Below are 21425 nucleotides of genomic sequence, written 5' to 3' on the forward strand. Positions count from 1 at the left end.
TTTTACTTCTACTCTATCAAACAGCAGGGGGAAATATTGTACTTTTTACTCTACTAAATTTATTTCACACATACAATTATTTTCACACATGATAACTTTATAAAATGTAATGAATTGTTACTTATTAAACCAGTAGTTCCCAAACTTTTTGGCTTGTGACCCCTTAAAAAAGTAGTCTAGTAGAGCCCCATTCATTATCACACATTTTAGACGTCTGTGAGTTGTTAGCAGTTTCACCTGAGGTTGACTTTACCTTCCAAGGTTTCATTTCAGTAACTCATATTGGCCCAGAGAGGTCAAAGTATCCAATATTATCCAACATCCAATAATTCATAGACAGGAAAAGACTTAAGTCCATAAAATGAATAAAATTTGTAAAGCAGAACTTTGTTTCTTCTTTGAAACCCTCTGATTTATTTTGTGACCCTTTGGAGGGGGCCCGACCCCTAAGTTGGGAACCACTGGACTAAACTACCAGACCACATAAGTCCACAACAAGTCCACCCCGACCAATGTAATAATGTCATATAAATTAAAATATTCACAGGGGCCATTTGTCTGCAGAATGTGTACTTTTACTTTTGATACTTTAATAGCTGATAATACTTCTGTACATCTAGTTAAGTTGAATTTTGAACATGGAAGGATCACTGAACAGACCTACTGGGCTCAGGCCCAGTGGCCCAAGCAGTCAGGGGGGCCCTAGACCAGAGCCTCTGTTTGAAGTGACTGTTAACATCTCTTGTTGAAAAGTCACAGAGCTCAGTTCAGTTAAAAGTAGTGATCACGGTTTGTGCTCCTGATCCTTCTCAGAGTCTTTAAATATTGAATATCTGACACCCAAATCCAATCAAACATTCATTTTTCCTTTTTGCTTATTTTTCCTTCATGTTACAGATCCACGGCATGCTAATGCTACAGTAACATTTCATTAAAATGCTTTACTTGCATCTCAGGCTTTCCTATAGTATTTTGTACAATCTCTGTGTGACAAGTGTCACTGTGGATCTGCTGTAGTAGGAAGCTTTGGAGAGCCTCTCATCATCTCTAATGTGAACTGAGTACTGAAGGTTTTCATATGCAGGTTTTTGAACCAACAGCAGCACCTGAGAGCTCTGATTCACCTGCTTTATGTCACAGAAAGAGACACAAAACGACTGACTGACACAGCTGGGATTTATCTGGTGGGGGGCCTTTAACATGTCTGTGCTCAGGGACCCATTGTCTCATAATCCGTCAATGATTTTGAATCTTGTAATGGTATATTTTTACATTGTTGTGTTTGTACTTTTAAGGATTTGTGTAGCTACTTCCTCTTGTCATTGATCATAAAAATTATCTCTGCTGGCACATGAATGAGTAAATAGCTTTTTTATGATGTGGCTGGTGAATGTGGCACCACTGTTGCGTAGTTTATAATGCATCGTTTTTAAACTCTGGTGAAATTGAACTAGTAGTTGTCAGATACATGTAGTAGAGTACAAAGTACAATAGTTAACCCTGAGATTAAGTAGCATAAAATGGAAATATTCAAGTAAAAATAGGTTACTCTAGAGTAGTAAATGTACTTAGTTCCCATCAGTGGGAGTAATGGTTTAACCAGCTGCACAGTTCCTCAATTTAATCGAAGGGTATAAGTCAAGGCAAGCAAAAGAAAGCAGGGAGTGAGAGTTAAACTCTGCGGTTCAGTCTTGAAGCTCTATTGTTCGTGTATGGGCGCGGTCAAACCGTGCAGGGCAGGGCAAGGTGTGCTTGTAATACCTCAGACAGCGCCGATGCTCCGCAGCTGACTGGCTTCTAGTACGAGCCTCCTCTGGATGTAGTCGAGCAACCCAGACAGTTTACAAAAAATGACGAGTCTGGATCCGCTGAAATCAGCCATTTCCATCGGGAATGTGGATGACACGTCGCTGGCCCTGCCGTCCGTGAAGCAGTTCAGATCAGGACAGCAGCGGGTCCTGGAGCAAGTGCAAAGTATCAAGAGAACCAAGTCCAGACAGTCAAGCAGCAAGAGTGGATCCACTTCTTTATCTCCAACAAGTAAGACTCCGCCAAGGCCAGTTCAAGTTCTGCACATTTATTAGGCTGATTCTTGTATGTTTTGTATTTTTTTTTAAAAACTTTTCCCACCAGGATTCACTAATTCTACAACAGGATTTCAGCTTGAAAATGGTTTTGAAACAACAATTATTAATTTTCTCAAATATTATTTCCCAGGAAGTTGCCTGGAAAATATATAATCTGATACTAATTGGCACTTGTTAACAGAAAAGTTGTGAGACAGTTTATTTGGAGCTTTAGTTTACTTACATTTTACAATTAAAACCTTACACATTGGAATCAATTTTTTTTTTTAAAGTACTGCAATACTGCAAGTTATTATAGAGAGTATCACAAACAGTACTGCAATACTGTAATACTGCATGTTATTGTAAAGAGTATCACAAAGCAAAAAGCTGATTTCACTGTTTGTGTGTTTATATGTTTAAATTTTACTAGTTTTATGCAAACAATATAATAAATAAATCTAGGTTTGAGCATTTTCTACCACAGAATTGTATTCCTATGTATTTATTTAACACCTTCATAGTGGAGAAAGAAAATGACAAAGTGTGATCAAACAGTTAAAAATCTAATTAATTCAAACATTTAAGGGACCCTCTTCTTCGTTTCTGGTCAGTTTTCAGAGAGTGGTTGTTGTGAGCTCAATATTTCTAAAATCCTGGCTACAGCTCTGATCTAAATCTTATACACTCCAAACTCTGTTGATGTGGAGTGACTGGACAGACTGGCAGTTTTACAAAAAAGCAATTATAAGAGAAAAAGAAAAAAATTAAGATGGCCATGAGACCCGCCTCTCTGTGAAATCAGAATGAAATGTTTGAAAATCAGAACAACAAGAGTAACTTTATTTTAAAATATTTTATTTCAAGGTCCATCATGTCCCATCTCTTAAAAAGATGATAGACATGTTTATTTATTGAGCATTAACGTTAGAATCTGCTCATTTTAAAAGGTTTGCAGTGTGATCTTTATAGTTTTATTTAGCAAACATCCACACAGACTTTCACTTAGCCCTGTTCCCACTTTGGGCCTCTGTTTCCTGCTACGAAAGTGGTGACAGTGATGAAGCATAAACCATAGATCAGGCTTGCCATTGGGGAACTGAATAGATTCTACTTCTTCTTTAGAGCCAATAAATGAGCAGCAGTGACCTCAGGTATTTATTGTTCAGATGATAAGAGCTGATAACTCTCAATATTTCTTTGTAGGCCCTTTGTCTGACAGTGTGTTCTCAGATGTTTTCAAGTACAGCACACCTAATGGAAATGCCCTGTCTGGAAAGAGCTTTTCTAAAACTGTGAGTAAATTTGGAGTTTATCTATCATTCTTTATCGCACCCGTTAACTGACAAAAGCAACTTTTGTGGTTGTATTAACCTCACAGTGTCATCCAAGAGAAACTGATGTGAGTCTGAGGGAAGTTTTAAGGACTGACTTATGAAAGAGTGATAGAGTTGTCTTTCACCACTATTTGATGCATCACCATTGCAGAAATAGCACAAGAAACACCCATGACAGTGTGCATTTTCTTTTTGCAGCTAAGTGTGGAGAGATTCTCAGTTTTTTAAATCTGCCCAGATGAAAATCAAAATAGGTTTTGCTCACTGTAATCATTCCTCCTGTTCACACTGACCATGTGAAGATTACAGCTAGATAAGATTAAGCTTACAATATAATATTTATCTGAAGATAATATGAGGCGTCAGCAGTTTCGGTTAGTCAAACAAAGTGGATATCTTCCATGGTTACAGTTTTTTTAGTAAACATTTTCCTCTTTGTGTCTCCGCGGAGAGTGCTTCCCCGTTGAGCTGCGGTGGAAGTATAGTAACAAAAAGAGGGAATATTGACTAATTTGGACGGCTGAAGCTTCATATTATCTTTGAATAAACCTTTAAATACATTTTTGCACAGAAAGAGGGCTGTGGATTTTGTCCCCCATCACTTACATTGAATCATGCATTGAAAGTGCATAATGATAACGGCCAACAGGAGGAATGATTATGGCAAGAAATTCATGTGTCAGTGTTTGTTTGGGCATCTGGCTGTTGTTTTAGGACAGACTTGAGAAACAGTGAAGCTATCCTTTAATACTAAGAAACAGAGACTCAAAAATCACGTTTCTCCCTTTTCTGTCTAAAAAAAACAGTTTCCAGAACCTTCCAAATTATTTCTGTCTTCTCACACAAACATTTCTCTCCCACATTCATATGACCACACTGCTTGATGGCTGCACATTTCTTTCACATTTTGTTCTAATTCATTGCCAGTTCCATGTCATGTCAGTCACTCTTCATGCTCACACTTCATTGCTGGTGAAATAAGCCTTCACCAGACAGGATTATTTTTCATTACAAACACATGCATTCTTTGGCTCTGCAGCTCAGCCAAGAGAAAAACAACAACTGGCAAACAATCAGCATCTCCAAGGGATCCACTGTGAAGAGAAACACAGCAGCATCTGCTCACTATGAGCGGAGTTTCGCCCCCGTCGTCTCCATGGCGGTCGGTAAAACCAACAGCAGCCGCAGTGAGCCTGATCAGGCCTGGCAGCGCTCCATGCCAAAACACTCTACTCCTCCGCAGAGATTGCCTTCCAAAAACAGCACCTACAGGGCAGATAGGAGTCAGTTTATAACAAACACCTTGGTCCAGTCTCAGCCTCTGTACACTGTGAACGGCACAGGTCAGACCAGACCCAACTTCCAGGTAGTGTGCGGCCAAATTAACACGTTGTCCAAAACACCTCCGAAGCCTCCGGTCTTTGAGTGTGCACCCAAGAGCAAAGGAGACTCTGGGTGAGTGAGAAAGTAAAGTTTTCTCTCCCTAACATGCTTCATTTTCTTAATTTCATAGAATTGTTAGAATGTTTCGAATGAACAAATGAAGCTCGCACACTCTCAGTGTTTATAAATTGTTTTTTTTTTTCCCCTTACAGGTCAAATGGGAACAGTGGAGTTGCTGACATCACTATGAAGGAGGCTGTGGAGTATCTTTCCAGTGAGGACGAGACTTATAAGCATTGTGGCGCCTCCTACATCCAGCACAACACTTTCATTGATGACAAGGCCAAAGAAGAGGTGGTTTATCTTGTTTTCTTATCATATCATCAGACTGCTTATGATTTCCATCTGAGCATAACCAGAGATTCAGTGTGGAGACTCAGGTGACAAAGGTTGAGGAGATAATAAAATTTATTTTCCTGCCAAAATGAAAATTCATTATTTTCTAGTTCTAGCTTCATAAATGTGAATGTTTTCTTTAGTTTCTTTAGTCCTCTATGACAGTAAACTGAACATCTTTGGGTTGTGGACTGTTGGTCGGGATATAATAAGACATTTTAGGTTGCATCATGGGCTTTGGACAAAACAAAAAATCACACACGTGTGAAAATGTCCAATGGAGGTTAAAAAAAGGAGGTTAAATTATACATTTTCCAAGTTTGGGTGCTGACAGTGCGCAGGAGCTGATCTTCTGTGGGGTTAACTACTGGTTTCTACCTGCCATTTCTGTGGAACATCCTTTAACTCACTGTAATTCATCATAGAAAATAGAAGCTTCTTATGAAACCAATAATCCGACATCACTGTTTAAAATAAATCCCTGTTATTTGGCCTGTGGTAAATTATTATGTGTTCCCCAGGTGTGCTAACTCCTGAAGCTCTCTTGTCTCGCAGGTGTTAAAGCTCAACGGGATCCCTCCCCTGGTCGGTCTGCTGCGTGACCCCAGTCCACACGTCAGCCAGACAGCCTCAGCTGCCCTCCGTAACCTGTCCTTTAAAAACGGTGACAACAAGAAGGAGATACAGCGCTGCGGTGGCATCACGGAGGCTGTAGCTCTGCTCAGAGATGCAAACTCTGTAGAGATACAGAAACAGCTAACAGGTACAAATTAGCATCAGCATACAGACACACACCTAACCATGCAAACAAGACAGACAGAACACTGCTTGTGTATAGTGTACCATAGTCCTGTTTAGATCCTACTGTCAATCACAAAACCGTTTTTGACTGTTGTTGTTGTTGCATTTGAAGCTTGTTGCCAAAAATATCTTGCTGCTGCTCTAATGATGAGTCTAAATGTTGCATTAGATGAAAATGTATTAAATGTTTAAACTATTATAACTTATCAACTGGACACTGGATAGAATAGTAACATTTATACAATCTTTAAACCTATAAGAACATTTTTTCTTTTTATAATTTTAAAACAAGCAGTGAATGAATATTTGATCGATGTCCTGCTGATGTCAAATAGCTGAGGTTTTCTTTTTCTTTCCAGGTCTCCTGTGGAATTTATCCTCTGCAGACAGCCTGAAGCCAGACCTGCTGAACAGTGCTCTGCCTGTCTTAATGGAGCGTGTGATCCTGCCTTACACAACAGGTCCTGACCAGATCATCAGTAACAGCCAAGACCCTGAGGTCCTCTTTCACGCCACTGGATGTCTGAGGTAAGAAAAGAATGTAACTGAGCACTTGATATAATTTCAGTTCTTTCACTTCTATGTGTCCTAACTATAGACCAAACTGTTAATTCATTTTTTCATATCTGTATAATACTTTAGTTCAGGTCATTTTCATGAAAATAAATCAGAGCCACAGGTGGCCTATATAGATATAAACAATTGCGAAATTTGAACTTTACCACTGCATTTGCAGGAATAGACGCCATATCATCTTTATTGTCACATGAGTGCAAGTGCTGACAGTGAAAGTTCATTTCTGGTTTTATTGTAGCTGGCACTATAGACTGTTCTCACATTGCAGCACTTTACTTAGATTTTTTTTTTAAATAGTCTATTTTTATTTTAGATATTTTATATTGTCTCTGGGTGAAGCAGCATAAATCACTATGCGGGATACATTTATGTCCCCACTGGAGATGAAAGTAACTCAGTAGAAGCAAATCGCACCCTGCTTTAACTGATGTAAATATCAGAAATGCACCAGGGAAAGATGCATCACTTTGAAAGCTTTAGGAACATATATATATATATATATATACTTCCTGTATAGATTTATGTTGTTTGAATATGATGATGTGTGCATAAGAGAAGATTTGTGATAAGCCAAGTTCTACTACTACTACTCTCAGTCACACTCTTAATCTCTTTATGTCTTTCCAATTTACAACTCCCAACTTTGAACTCCCCAGACATATAAAATCAACTGTGGATTTTATATGTCTCAGGTGAGGCAGGAGGGTGAGGGAGTGGACTTAACGTTAGTATACATGGAGTTTAAGAGATTTTTCAGTGATCGTTTTTAGTCTACAGGGCAATCAGGAAATAAATAACTAACTTGCAATGAACATTATCCAGGCTGGGACCGGAATAAATGGATAGTATAACAATGTGATGATACATATAGGCTAATTTATTTATTCAAAAAAGTGGATCTGTTTGATCCAGCCATCAACTTTGAGCAACAACATGAAAGTTAATTATGAAATCATGTGAGAAATATGTGTGAAATTATAAGTAGATTAAATATCATTACCATAGATGGGACACACACTCAATTGCCAATTAGAGAGGTGTTTATTCAACTTCCTGGTCATTTTGGAGGCTGTAGTTTGTGGTGCTCTTATATCTACTTCCTTTATACTGACTTGCCTTCTTTCCAATTTACAACTCCCAACTTTGAACTCCCCAGACATATAAAATCAACTGTGGATTTTATATGTCTCAGGTGAGGCAGGAGGGTGAGGGAGTGGACTTAACGTTAGTGTACATGGAGTTTAAGAGATTTTTCAGTGATCGTTTTTAGTCTACAGGGCAATCAGGAAATAAATAACTACCTTGCAATGAACATTATCCAGGCTGGGACCGGAATAAATGGATAGTATAACAATGTGATGATACATATAGGCTAATTTATTTATTCAAAAAAGTGGATCTGTTTGATCCAGCCATCAACTTTGAGCAACAACATGAAAGTTAATTATGAAATCATGTGAGAAATATGTGTGAAATTATAAGTAGATTAAATATCATTACCATAGATGGGACACACACTCAATTGCCAATTAGAGAGGTGTTTATTCAACTTCATGGTCATTTTGGAGGCTGTAGTTTGTGGTGCTCTTATATCTACTTCCTTTATACTGACTTGCCTTCTTTCTCATATTTAGTCTACCCTCATTGATATAAATAAGCCCTGAGCCTTGAGCCATCTTCTTCATGAGCTTGACTGCACCTATAAAGAGGTCTTTCCGTCAGAGTTTCTGCTTTTGAAAAGGTTTCCTCAGGAGCGTCAGCCTGCAGAGTCTGTGTTGTGTCTGACATTTCCATGTAGGTCTCTAATTTGCTTCAGTAAACAGGATCCTCAAGTAAATGATGAGTGTATAACATCGTCATAAATCAAACCTGACCTATGGGTGATATCAGCACACTATATAATGATCTTATCTACTGTAGCTGCAAACACTCAACCGCTATGTAAATCACCTGACTGATTTCCTGTATCATTCTGGGAAAACTGTAATTGTTTGACTTGACTGTTGTTTTTTGCACTCCCCTGACTGTACAAGATGACTATTGTTAACTTTTAAAGCAAGGTGAAATTAATCTCAAACAAGATTTTCCTGGGAATCAATTCTTGAAAACTTTGATGCAATTCCCTTCCATAATTGTTTCTAAATGAACAACAAATAGAGAGTTTCTGACTGGGCCCTTTATTGGCTCCTACTACTAAGAAAACAATAGTAATAGAAACTTTTTACAATGATAGTAGTGATTCACATTTTAATAATAATGCTTTTTGTGTGATTGCTAATAATATAGCTGTCTACTCTGTAATGTATTAAAACATTAATTATCTCGTATTTTAATCTCAACAGAAACCTCAGCAGTACAAAGCAAAGCAACAGACAGGCGATGAGAAAATGTCGAGGTTTGGTCGACTCTTTGGTCAGTTATATGAAAGGCTGTGTGGAAGCAGGCAAACCGGATGATAAGGTAAATTGTACAGTTTATTTATACTGTCTGCTAATCCCACTGAGTGTGTGTGTGTGTGCGTGTGTGTGTGTGCCATGTGCCATTCATGTGGAACGTGAATAGAAAAAAATAACATTTGTCAATGTAGCAAAGAGATACAGTTTGAAGTTAATCAATCTTTGCTCTTATGTAGCTGACGTTTGCTCAGAGTCGTTCTACAGCGACATACTGTGGATGTGCTGTTTTCTGCTGCACAGAAGACTATTTACTATATTTTGTAACCTTTTATACAGTTATTTATACATATATAATACATATACATATATTTATACATATATTTCATATATACTATGAAATATTTAAATTAGGTGATTAAAGGTGCAATGTGTAAGAATTGGCCACATGATCCAAACAAATAGGAGGCACCCCCACCCTTCCCCTCAAACGCAACACCCCACCACCATTATCACTCACTGAATACCACATAAAGCCTACTGTTTACAGTGAATCTGTGTGTAGTCGTAAAGATATCAAAATGGTAATTTACAGCTGGCTCTGATGTCTCTGTAGCAAAGAGCTGCACATATCAGAAAGCAGCTGCACCACAGAGATAGGTTACAACATAACTCTAATTAACCACTAAATAGTTATACTTGCCCCTAGGTTAGGTGTAAATTGTAAAATGTCACAGAACTCACTGATGTTAAAACAGCAGTTTTTCTGCCACACAGCATCATTTTTTCATCAATAACATGCCATTTTACGACACAACAGTAATCCATTTGAGACCTAATTTATTGATATGATATTTAAGTATAGATCCAGCTTACTATGATGTGCTCTGATGCCAAATGGCTCATGCCAGATAACACATAGCTGGTGCAACCCCCGTAGATGTTTGATCAAGTCATTATGTTATGTGTGTGTCGGGATGCGTGAAGCCATTTTGCGAAACTCTTGTCTCCCATGTTGTTCTACCTGTTCAGTCAGTTGAAAACTGCGTTTGCATCCTGCACAATCTGACGTTCCAACTGGAGGCCGAGGCTCCGGCTCTGTTCAGCAGGATCACAGCTTTGGCCAAGACTTTCAACAGGAGCCAGAGTGGGGGCGACTCTGGCCCCATCGGCTGCTTCAGTCCACAGAGCAAAACATCAGATTACAAGGTACAACACAAACAAGCACACATACTGATGTAGACTAAAGCCCAAGGGATACTTTAATTATGACAGCTCATCAGAAATACTAGGACAGTGGCTACAGATTGAAAGGTTTTATATTTCACATGCTCATATACGTTGTACTGGAAAATGCAGGCTTGCGTACTCCTGAGGCTGTGCTAAAAAGGCCAAAGTGCTAAAGAATAATAATAAGAATAAGAGTAAAACAAAAAATTAGAAAAAGAAATATAAAAAAAAATCAACATATGTAATATAAGCATTCAACTGCTAGTATATTGATACATTTTTTTTTTTAATCAAATTTTTCTGCAATTGGACAATGTACATATGTCAAGGTGAACTATACAATAAAGTATGGACATGCTTGAGTGCAAATATACAAATGTGCAAGGCAGTGCAGGACAATGTGCCAGACACAGCAGAGGATATACTATACAGAGGCCAATGGACAGAGACATGTTGAGGATGATCTGTTTGCTTTCTTGTCCAGCACCACTTTGACTTCCCAGTTGTTGAGGATCCACAGCCTACTGGGGCAGGCTGGCTGATCCACTCCAAAACTCTGCAGAGTTACCTGTCTTTGCTGGGCTCAAGCCAGCAAGAAGAAATACAGGAGGCCTGTTGTGGAGCACTGCAGAATCTCACTGCTCATCAAAGCATTGTAAGAAAAAATATGTCTGTCTTCTATTGAATCACAGTTTAAATTGTGTAGTCATACTCTGTTGAGGGAAAAAAAAACACATACAATACATTTTGTGTAGAGTTGCAGAGATAAGTTTGGGATTATTTTTACATTTTCTCCGTGTAAATTTGTAACTTGTAGGTAAATTTGAACTTTCCTCACTCAATGTGTTGTTTCATGAGTTTAGGAGTTGATCTGTTTTTCTACATTCAAAGGTCTCCAGTGTAATGAGTCAGACCATTGTGCAGAAACTGAACGGCCTGCAAGTTATCAGTCCCCTTTTAAAGTCAAACAAAGTCAACTTGCAGAGAAACGCAGTGGCTTTAGTGGGAAACCTGACCCAGAACCCGAACCTGCACAGTGCCATCGGTAAGAAGCAAATACAAGACCAAACTTGCAGTATGTTGACTGTTTAAAAAATGCGAAGATCATATAAAATGATTAAATCTATTAAAATCTACATTTTTTTTTTTTTTTTTACATTAGACGTAGATGTTATTTTATTCGGACAACACACAGATGAGAATTGTTAGTTCCGGACAGAAATCTATTATCTTAAACAATCATTTGCAGTTCTACAAGTGTTTGCTCATGTTAAACAGCCAGTGGGTTTTATTTGACTTCTTGAAGCTCGTAAAGCCATCCCAGAGCTGCTTGGCATGCTCAGTGCAGGCACCAATCAAGGGAACGAATCTGATGACACTCTGGCCATGGCCTGTCAGACTTCCAACTGTCTGCTCATGAGGGAACCTGAGATGGGCAGGCGCCTGTTAAACAACAACCTGATAAACTCACTGAATGATCTCAGCAAAAACAGGTAAGGACAGAAAGAGAATGTGTCTGCATATGCACTTACAAGAGCAGATAAAAACTGTTCAAGATGTGGGTAATACCTATGACTCATCAGGGAATATATTTTTCATTCATGGTTCACTTCAATAACCGTTTTCCCTCTAGATATTTCCCAAAAGCCAGCAAAGCCGCATCGCTGCTTCTCTACAACCTCTGGTCAGACAAAGACACACAGAGCTTCTTGAAAAAGGTTAGTAGAGGCTTAACCCTGGGTGCCAAGATTAGTCAAGGTTTGGGTGTGTCTTCTCTGTTACTTACTTTCCGCTTAGAAGTCCACACCCCTCTTAGGTATTTGTGAGAAACAGAGGGAGAAAGGTTGATGGATTAGGCAGTGCTGTCAGGAGATGCTCAGTGAATGTGAGTGAGAAGCTGAAGTGAAAGGCAGAGGAATCTAGTAGCTCAAGTTCAAAGGAAGACTCACAGGGCTTAGTTTGCACATGTACAATGGCACATTAATATGATGCACTAGAAAAACTTTTACACCACTTACACATTTCTACTCCGACACACAGTTTGTCAATGTGTCACTTACTGTATGTAAGTACTGACGTGAAACTCTGATTTATGTTTAACTCTTTGTCCTACAGCAAGGAATGAGCAAGTCCTCATTCGTGAATGACATCACCACGGCGGCGCACAAGTCGGTTCAAATCATCGATTAACACGACAGCTTCAACAGATCTCTGAAAGTAATTTACCGAAGTCAACTCAACTCCAAGTCCACTGCACATCCACGGGATGTATGCACAGCTGAGGCTTACTGATTTTTTAAAAATGTATGCATGTATGCAAATGTAATGCATCCATCAAAAAAAAATGTATGCTGTAAGGTTACTTTTTCTTTGTGGGAAAAAAGGTGAAGGTTAAGATGTAACATGCAACCATGTTTTCATTTGATTTTATAGTTTAATTTCTTTTAATGTATGTATGTAATCTGATAAAAATACACAGTTAGGGTTATGGTAAATGCACTGTACTTGTATAGCGCCTTTCTAGTCTTCCGACCACTCAAAGCGCTTTTTACACTACGAATCACATTCACCCATTCACACACATTCATATGTTGAATGGGTACAGGGGCTACCATGCAAGGTCCCAACCTGCCCATCAGAGGAAGCCTTTCACACACATTCATACACTGATGGCACAGCTATCAGGAGCAATTTGAGGTTAAGTATCTTGCCCAAGGACACATCGGCATGTGGACTGGAGGAGCCGGGAATCGAACCACCGATCTTCCGATTAGTGGACGACCTGCTCTACCTCCTGAGCCACAGCCACCCTGCTGTTATGCTGTTGTTTGGCACAGAAATTGTTGTTTTATATCATATCAGTACAATAAAATTGAAAATATGAATTTTGATTATGTAAAATGAATTTAGATAACAGAATATGTTCTGTTCTGACAACCTGTGTTAGAGTTTCTAAGATTACTATAAAAACAGTGATGTTGTTTGAAGCGGATGTGTGTGTTTACATTTTGTAAAGGCAATTCATATTGGTGGTGCATCTTTTTGCATGTGTGTGATCTTGATCTTTTTATTGTCCTGAAAAGTGTTAATAAAGTTGACAGAAATCTACTCTTTGAGCTGTAAAGGTGAGTTTGAATTCACAATAAATTGTTGTAGTGACAGCCAGTGAATCATGAAGAGTTCAGGATTTGTCTGAGATGGCTAACATCTTGTCACACCCCTCTAGGTTTTGGCTGCAGAGTTCGAAACGCTTCTGGGTAAATTAGTAACACGTATTGTATATTCTGTTTACTCCACCCTTATAATCTGTCTCTAAGGCGTAATAACAAGCTTTTAGAGACGCACACGGCAGCTGTTGTTGCATTATTATGTAATTGTTGACCGGATTTGAACTTTGGTCTTCCGCAGTTCAAACCACATAATCCATCCAACAGCCATGAGGGTATCTGGGGTCATGGGTGATATTGAAATCTACGAGGCTTCTGGCACGGCGGATCTTTTTTCATAATCATTTCATTTTACACTGATAGAATTATGTGCTCATATGTGGTAATACATAGAAGACTGGTAATGCTGTGGGTGTGTCTCCAGCCTGACTAGATGCTTAATATAAAAAGTCATTAAGTGAGATAACAGTAGTGGTTTACAGACAAAATGAACTGGCCTGAATCTGTTACCCAACATAAATTACACATCAGATCTCGTTAAAGAAGGTTCAGTGCATGGTACTTTTATAAGTACTATAAAGTTGGTGCTCATCTCAAAAGTACCCACAAGTGAAGGAAACAAAGACTTAAGACAAAGGACACTGTTTCTGGTTTGTGAAATAAAGATTGTTTTAATTAATTCCAGTCATAAAATTGTACACACAAAACCCAAATAATTAAGTCTCAACTTCACCATTATAAAAATGACAGATTCAGCGAAAGGACATAAGAGTCCTTCTAGATACCAAAGTCATTATAATGGGTTACACACTTCCTGACAAATCCTTGTTAAATACGCATTAGCTTAGAACACTTGATCAGTCTGCAAACAGAAACTCTACTGCTACACTTCTGCAGATGAACTCAGCATGCACTTCATTCAGATAACTTATTTAAGAGAATCTTTTGATGTTTTCCGATTTACTTATTTATTTATTTTGCTCTTCTTTGTTCAAGTATTTAGAAAGCTTTTATTATATTGTTTATTTTACTCTCAGTGATATCATGGATGTCAGATGTTTCCCTCCAGTTGATGTCAGATGTTATTTCCTCAGGCCGCGCTTGCTCCTGCGTCCCTTTGAACTGAAAATAAAGTGAAAGTAAGCAGAGATCAATGTCTGTACACAAGAAATTTAATTTATTCTGCTGATGCAAATAAGTCACTCAATTTGAAATTTAAATTATTTTAGGGAAATTCATGTTGCAGAAAGGACATCACAAAGACCACAAATTGAACTTCTCTTAACATTTGGATTCCATGTCATCAAACTTTTATTGTAAGCCGTTAATACTTATAGCTCAGAATTTTGCAATTCAAGGTTTTCTTGCACTTTTGCAGACCACCTGCAGACCCACATCTGCTTTATCAGCCACCCTGAAACTATTTAGTCAAAAAACAGATGCATGGAGTGCTGCTTGGGTGTAGAAAGGTGCTCTTCAGTTCCTTTAATACTTCATGGCCACTTAGTCACAATCAAAAACATGCCTACGCATTTCAGCCATTAAGGCTTTCGTCAGGGCAAGTACGTACTTGCTTGTACGTACTTGTGACCCCTTACTACAAAGCAATATCTAACCGTGACCCCTCATTCATTACTGGACAATGAGTTATGAGACATTAAATCAAAGTTTAGAGTTATGAAGAGATACACTTATAAAGTATTTAGTTGTGTAAAAACAAAGTTTAGAGAAAATTCTACAAAACAAACAAGCTTTTGCATGGTAGAATTTTAGACCTTAGATTCATCTAGTGACCCCTCCAGGACTGCCTTCACAAAATGCTGCTGCACTGAGACACTGGAGTTACTCAAAGCTTTTCATAGCTGTCTGCTGTTGGAGGGGATTTGCTACCAAATAGTTGACTGCTATCTTTATCTGCTGTTGCTACCGAGGTAATTGACCCCTGCTGCTTACTTATAAGTGCATAAACTGATAATTTTTATGTGAAACTGTGACAAATTATGTCTTAATTTTTTGTATGTCTGACAATTTAGTTCTGTCAGATATGACAATATTTGAAAATGAGTAATAGCTTTTGCTCTCAAAGTGACTGAATATAGTGTAAACCAATCAAAGTGATATTTGAAATGACAAACCACACTGAGAATATTTCTGTGAATATTTTTGACATATGTTTTGTTTAGAGCTTCAGCCCTCATCATAACACAGCCTACATGAGATCAGCGGGAAGGGTTCACATGACTTGGATTGCAGCAGCAGTGGGTCACTGTTTTATTGTGAGCTACATTAACACAGATATCATATTGCAGTTACGAGATCTCTCAGCTGTTGGACCTCCATATCAGTCCATCTCTCTTTCGACACTGAGTGCGTATATGTTGTTTAGAATCCCCAGCCTGCTCTTTGTTTGAACACCTCGCCTTTTTATTTTCCCCGTCTCGTTCAGCTGGGTGTACTTAGGAAACAGCCCTGCCGGGCAGCTGGCTCATGCAGCTGTTACTTACGCCGCTTCAAACAAATGGAGATCGAAGTAGAGAAAGAATCTGAGAGGAAGTTGAAACAGGATGAGGTGGAAACTTGATGAGGTCACTAGGTGAATGTTTACATCAGAGCAGACCAATCAGTCTAAGCAGGGAATTATCTAATATTGCTTACTTGTGTTGCTTTCTGCTTTCTACCTTTTTGTATCTACTTTATTTTATATTTCTACTCAACATGATGACAGTTTGTCTCTAAAAAAAATTGAAGTGGTGATATTATGTTATATTTAAGACTAAAATGCTCTAATTTATTATTTTTAGTTTATTATGTTTATTTGTCAAGGACAACATACATTAACAAGATCTCTCAAAAGGAGATACGTTGTACCAGATTTAGCTATTAGCTCATTTCCATCTGCATTCCGAGGTCAGTTAGACACAAAACACTAATACAACTAATGAAATTAATACAAATACAATAATTACTGAATACTAAATTCAATTCATGCATTTATTTATTACAGCAGTAATTACTTGCTTTTATGCAGTGCATGTGTGAAGCACTGAATAAAACCATAGTGTGTGCACTGCGATTTTGCTACTGTGATGAGCATCTATAACACAATAGACTTACACTTTCTGATGATCACTGACACGGTTTCTCAGCACGGTGACCTGTGAAAATATGTGTTTCATAGTTAACGGACAAAATCTTTCCTACAAAGCCAAAGCCAGTTTTATGAATTATTATGCCTTAGCAATATCCAGACAAAACAAAACAAAACAAATCCCAAAACAGCATGCAGCATGCATTAGCACATTGCAGTCACTGTGTTCTATTAAAGTCCCCTCTCCACTCAAAAATGTGCTTTTCTTCTTGTTACTTCAGTTGGAAGTTTGACCTTTACTGTGCAATATGTATGGATACGTGTTTGACACCAGAGGGCTGTTTCACATTCCTCTGCTCTCTGTACTCACTGAAAATCTAAGTTAAAAGGTGCAATAAATGACTTTCAGCCTCACTGGATGTCAATAAACAACTATTTGCTATGTAAAGCACAGAAGCAGTGAATGTAGTCACACTTCCTCTGTGTGTGTCGTAATCCCAGCTTCTCTGCTCTTGTTCTCATAGCCGGTCCAGCCACACGTGCATGTTAGTGCATGCGAGTCCCTCCGTGTCCTCCCCTGTCCATTTTCAACATGGCTGCTGAGTCACAAAGTTTCTGATATTACATCTAAACAGTACGCTAAAATATGTTTCTGGAAGCATTTGAGGCAAGAAATAGACAATGTCGTTGAGTAAATGACATGTTTTGGTCTGAGATGCAGGTGCTATAGTGAGATATGTAGTGGGGCTGAATGTTGTATATTGTTACTTTTTAAGAGGTGGGCCTAGGAGCATGATGTGTGACATTTTTTGACAGCTGATTCTGGTCCAGTATGCAACTTACACAAATGTAAAAGAAGAAGTGATCTCTGTTTGAGTTCCACTTATGATAACTAAGAATTTGGTAGTCAGATGTTATGGGTGTGCACATGTAAATAATGTTCTCTGTGTGTGATAAATCTTTCAGTCTGTCAGTAATTAGTCTATTTGCATTTTGTCAGTTCAAAAGACATATTGCTGATGTACATATGATTGTGATGATACAACAAGAATTAAAGTATGATATCTCACCTCATACTTTTGTTTCGTGAGTTTAAACTGAAGCTCAAATTTCTCTGCCTCTAGCTGGCGCAGCCAGTCAGACAGTTCCTTTGCTTTTTCCCTGTTTGAGAGATGAGAACAAGAATTTCATAGTGCTGATGGTGAATAATGAAAACTGATTATGTTAATCTGAAAATTAATAATGGAAAGATTTAAGAGTGAATTATAAATACTTGTGCAAAGTTTTTTAATGTGTTCTTATTTTACCTGAGTTTTTCCTCTTTCATGTGATCAATGTTTAACTCCTTGCGTCGATCATTTAGGATCTTTCTCTTCTTTTCTCTTTCAGTTTGTCTTTTTGGCCCAGTCTGTGTCTGCTGGTCAGGAATAGAGCACATGTGTTATATATTGTATGCCTCAATCTATTAGGACATGACATTTTTAATGTTTCACAAAATCATCACCTTGTATCCAGTGAAACTCAAGTTGGATAGAATCATCTTCTTCCTTGCATCATCGTCAGCTTTCTTTTTGGCCTCTTCCTCTTCTTTTCTGGCTTTCTCTTCCTGGTGAAAACAAATACAGTATTTCTGATCATTCATTTACAGTATTTCCATCAGTGACATTGTCTAAACTTGTTTTAATTGAATGTAAGTGTAATCATAGCTGTATTGGCCTTTGGTATAGCAACCAAATACAATCTCTAAATGATAATCATTTAGAGATTGTATCTGTGAGACCTTTAGGGTTCTTTAATAATAATCTGTTAATGTTATTTGACAAAACATTTTGCATTTACATACCGCTAGTTTGTTCTGCCGTTCTCTTTCTCTCTCTGCTCTGATCTTCATCTGCTCTGCTCTCTCCGACCTGCGTTTCTCCTGAAGTAAGAAAAGAAAGACTTGACGTGACTCGGTGATATCACTTTGTAAAACCATTGGTTCATGTTGGAAACTGTAAGTGTAATTTTGAAACAAAGGCGTGAGATATGAACGTACAATGCGATCTGTGAGGCTAAGAAGTTCCTCTTCCTCTTTCTTACGCTTCTCAAAGTGATCTTCAATCAGAGTCTGGAGCTCAGTCAGGTCCTTTTCCATTCGTTTTCGATGAATGTCCTGAAAGTAAAAGAAGAAGTCAAAAGTGAACTGAAAACGTTCTGCCCAAAGAACAGCTTGCAGGTGATTCTTTGATCAGTTTTGAGATGAACTCACATCAAAGTCAACTTTTTCTCCCTCTGGGATTTTGGGAATTGCCAAACCAGGCATGAAACCAGACCTGAGGAAAATGCAAAATGAAAATCTTTTTATTTGATTATGTCTCTCATGATGAATTGTTTCAATTTGAGTATTTTTAAACAGTGCTCTTACTTTAACTTGGGCTTTGAATCTTCTGTAAACCCATAAAAAGAGAAGATGTTATAGGACAACTTATTAAAAAAAGAAACACTTCATGCACAAAAAAAAAAAAAAAAACCCCATAGAGCAGCATTTTTTCCACTTTGACACACATGCAGCCTCTGTACTTTCTATAGTCTGTCCATACCTCTGTCATTTTCCTCTCCAGCATCTGCTGAAAGATGAGAGAGTCAGTGCAAGGTAAATATTGGGTGGTGAAAAGCTACAGAGCTCACATTGACATGTGGTGAGTGATGACACTCTTGCAAGGCCTGCAGGACAGGACTTAAGCCAAGGTTGACCAAAGGCCATGACCTGCCTAATGCCCTCACAAATAGCCCTGAAAATGTTCTCTTTGTGTGTTTTAAAACAGGATTACAGAGTGGTTCTCAGTAAATTGGTAAGTTTCTTGGTACATTTCTGAAAAGTAGATATGGTTGTAAATGTGTTTTAAGATTTAATTTAAGTGGTTATCATTGGGCATTGAATGCTTTTATTACCTTAATAGTCAGAATCTCTTCCAAATGTAAGATGTTTTGGATAAAAATGATGCTATATTCATGAAATGTGTGTTTTTACTTTGATTAAAAAATGTGGATAAAGCTTTCACTCTAAACCTCTGATATAGACAGGCAAATTAAAGATCCTTTTAGAAAAAAGACTTTCTGGTTCAACAAGTCCAACACAACAATAATGAAGTGACATTGTTGATTGACACACACTGCTCTCCTGTTTGTCTTTAATTTACTGGAAGGAATAGCTGTCAATAACAATGGAGTTGGAATGAACTCTGACACACAGCAGTTTTACTGAGGCAACATATCTGACCATCTCCTGTCAGTGCCGATGAACTTAGACAGGAAGGTATGCAGGCGCGTACATGTTACTCTGTGAGCCAGCAGCTGCTTTAGATTATCATCACAGATAACTCATATGTTGTCTGCACCTGAGTCCCTGCCCAGTAACAAAGAAGACAGTGAACCTAGTCCATTAGTCATTGTAATTATTGGTAACCAATTATTAACCTTTCAATTATTGAAGTGAGCCAGAGTTATAAACCACCCAACACAAGACACAGAGAAAGGCAGCAGTTCTTCTTCTATTTTGTATCTTGATCCCAGATCCTGCTACTTAGATAGTCTTGCATAAAAAATAAAAATAAAAATCTATATTTGATCATCCTTAACTTTTACACATAACCACATAATTCTTGGTTTACATGTAGGTGTTAAATTTACATTTATAAACAATGCTATACAACTTGAAATGGAAATTTTAACAATAGTTGCATTCTCAGCAGGTATACAGGTGCATTTATGGTTTTTGTGACAGTATCACAATCTATTCCCAGGTTTATATATAGAGTGTGTCTCCAGTCAAAACCATGTATCTCCAGGTAATTTGGAGTTTTTCAATTAAACTGAAGGATTAAGTGTGCATTAATGGGTTAGTGTTAAGCCATATAAACATTTTTAAAATCTACTTGATTTTCTGAAAAATGCATTATCATGAAGCTGGAAACAGGGCTGTTTTTCATAGCTTTTGAAAAACTAACTTTCTGGAGATACAAGGTTTTCATGGGACAATATATTCCTTTTGCATATGTACTCTAATAATGACTGTCATTAGATGGTTGCAAACACTGTGTTAACAGTAGAGTCATATCTATTCACAGCTGGCATGCAAACATATATTAGCATAAGCGGTACTACCTTCTTCCCCCTCCTCCTCCTCTGCTACTTCCTCCACCTCCTCCTCCTCTTCTGCGCAGACCAAGCATGTAGGGTTAGCAAGCAAACAATATGTTGGTCTCACACAACATTTAGATCAACATTATTTTTGCCATTTGTGTGTATTTTTGACGATGCCTTCAAAAACAAGAAAACATTCTCTTATATTCTGACTTGTACTGTTGCAATTTTCATATATTGTACCCCTTGCTGACCTGCACAGCACTCTGTTATTTCATTTTAACATTAGTAAATATTTTATCCACTAATTCCCAGTTAGGCAATAGTGGATATGTAGCTTCACTCTTGCATTTAAATAATACTTTTTAAATTACTATTTTTTTAATGAAACTGTGCAGATAACGTCTTTCCTATTATAATTTTTAAAATAGTGGCTTACCAAAAAATTAACTATACTAATTCTAGTTCTAATGCTCAACAGATATCGCACAATTTGGATATGACTAAAGTAGGAGAGTGATTCTTGCCATTTTGCCACCAGCTTCCCGACAGTTGCATTTAGCTTTTGCAACACTGTTTGCAAAGGAGTGTTATTAGAGCTGTGTTTTTTGTTCCCAACATTGCTTTCCTTATTGGGCATCTGTGGGAAACAGTGACAACAAGCTTTTAGTCAGAGTCCCTTTGGCCACAGGGTGTAACTCAACCTCTTTCCATTGGAAAGACGGTAATCCAACCTGCATTTAGACAACTTCTAACAGGCATAAAAGTAAAAGTGGGTATTGTGCCTGCACCGCTATCTTCCCCAAGGTCCTCTAATGAGAACATAAGCTGACCTACATTACTCTAACAGCGATTCCACATAG

General features: G+C 37.9%; 2 protein-coding genes across 2 annotated transcripts; one reads left to right on the forward strand and one right to left on the reverse strand.

Annotated features, from left to right (window-relative positions):
- Window positions 1-1705: 1705 nt before the first annotated feature.
- pkp1b (plakophilin 1b) lies at window positions 1706-12659 on the forward strand. Its single transcript, XM_042406243.1, has 13 exons — window positions 1706-2040; window positions 3273-3361; window positions 4443-4858; window positions 4999-5140; window positions 5738-5945; window positions 6343-6511; window positions 8902-9019; window positions 9985-10161; window positions 10667-10837; window positions 11074-11227; window positions 11489-11675; window positions 11816-11900; window positions 12298-12659. Exons 1-13 carry the CDS (start codon window positions 1851-1853, stop codon window positions 12370-12372), a joined length of 2181 nt encoding a protein of 726 aa, XP_042262177.1. The 5' UTR covers window positions 1706-1850; the 3' UTR covers window positions 12373-12659.
- Window positions 12660-14036: 1377 nt separating this feature from the next.
- On the reverse strand, window positions 14037-20614 carry LOC121893990 (troponin T, cardiac muscle isoforms-like). Its single transcript, XM_042406245.1, has 11 exons — window positions 20584-20614; window positions 19020-19043; window positions 18845-18866; window positions 18689-18752; window positions 18476-18592; window positions 18281-18358; window positions 17942-18043; window positions 17745-17851; window positions 17508-17598; window positions 16464-16504; window positions 14037-14471 (listed from the first exon to the last, which is right to left on the reverse strand). Exons 4-11 carry the CDS (start codon window positions 18740-18742, stop codon window positions 14432-14434), a joined length of 630 nt encoding a protein of 209 aa, XP_042262179.1. The 5' UTR covers window positions 18743-18752; window positions 18845-18866; window positions 19020-19043; window positions 20584-20614; the 3' UTR covers window positions 14037-14431.
- Between the last annotated feature and the right edge of the window lie 811 nt (window positions 20615-21425).

Source organism: Thunnus maccoyii, chromosome 3 (genome assembly GCF_910596095.1).
Source record: "Thunnus maccoyii chromosome 3, fThuMac1.1, whole genome shotgun sequence".
Taxonomy (NCBI): Eukaryota; Metazoa; Chordata; class Actinopteri; order Scombriformes; family Scombridae; genus Thunnus; species Thunnus maccoyii.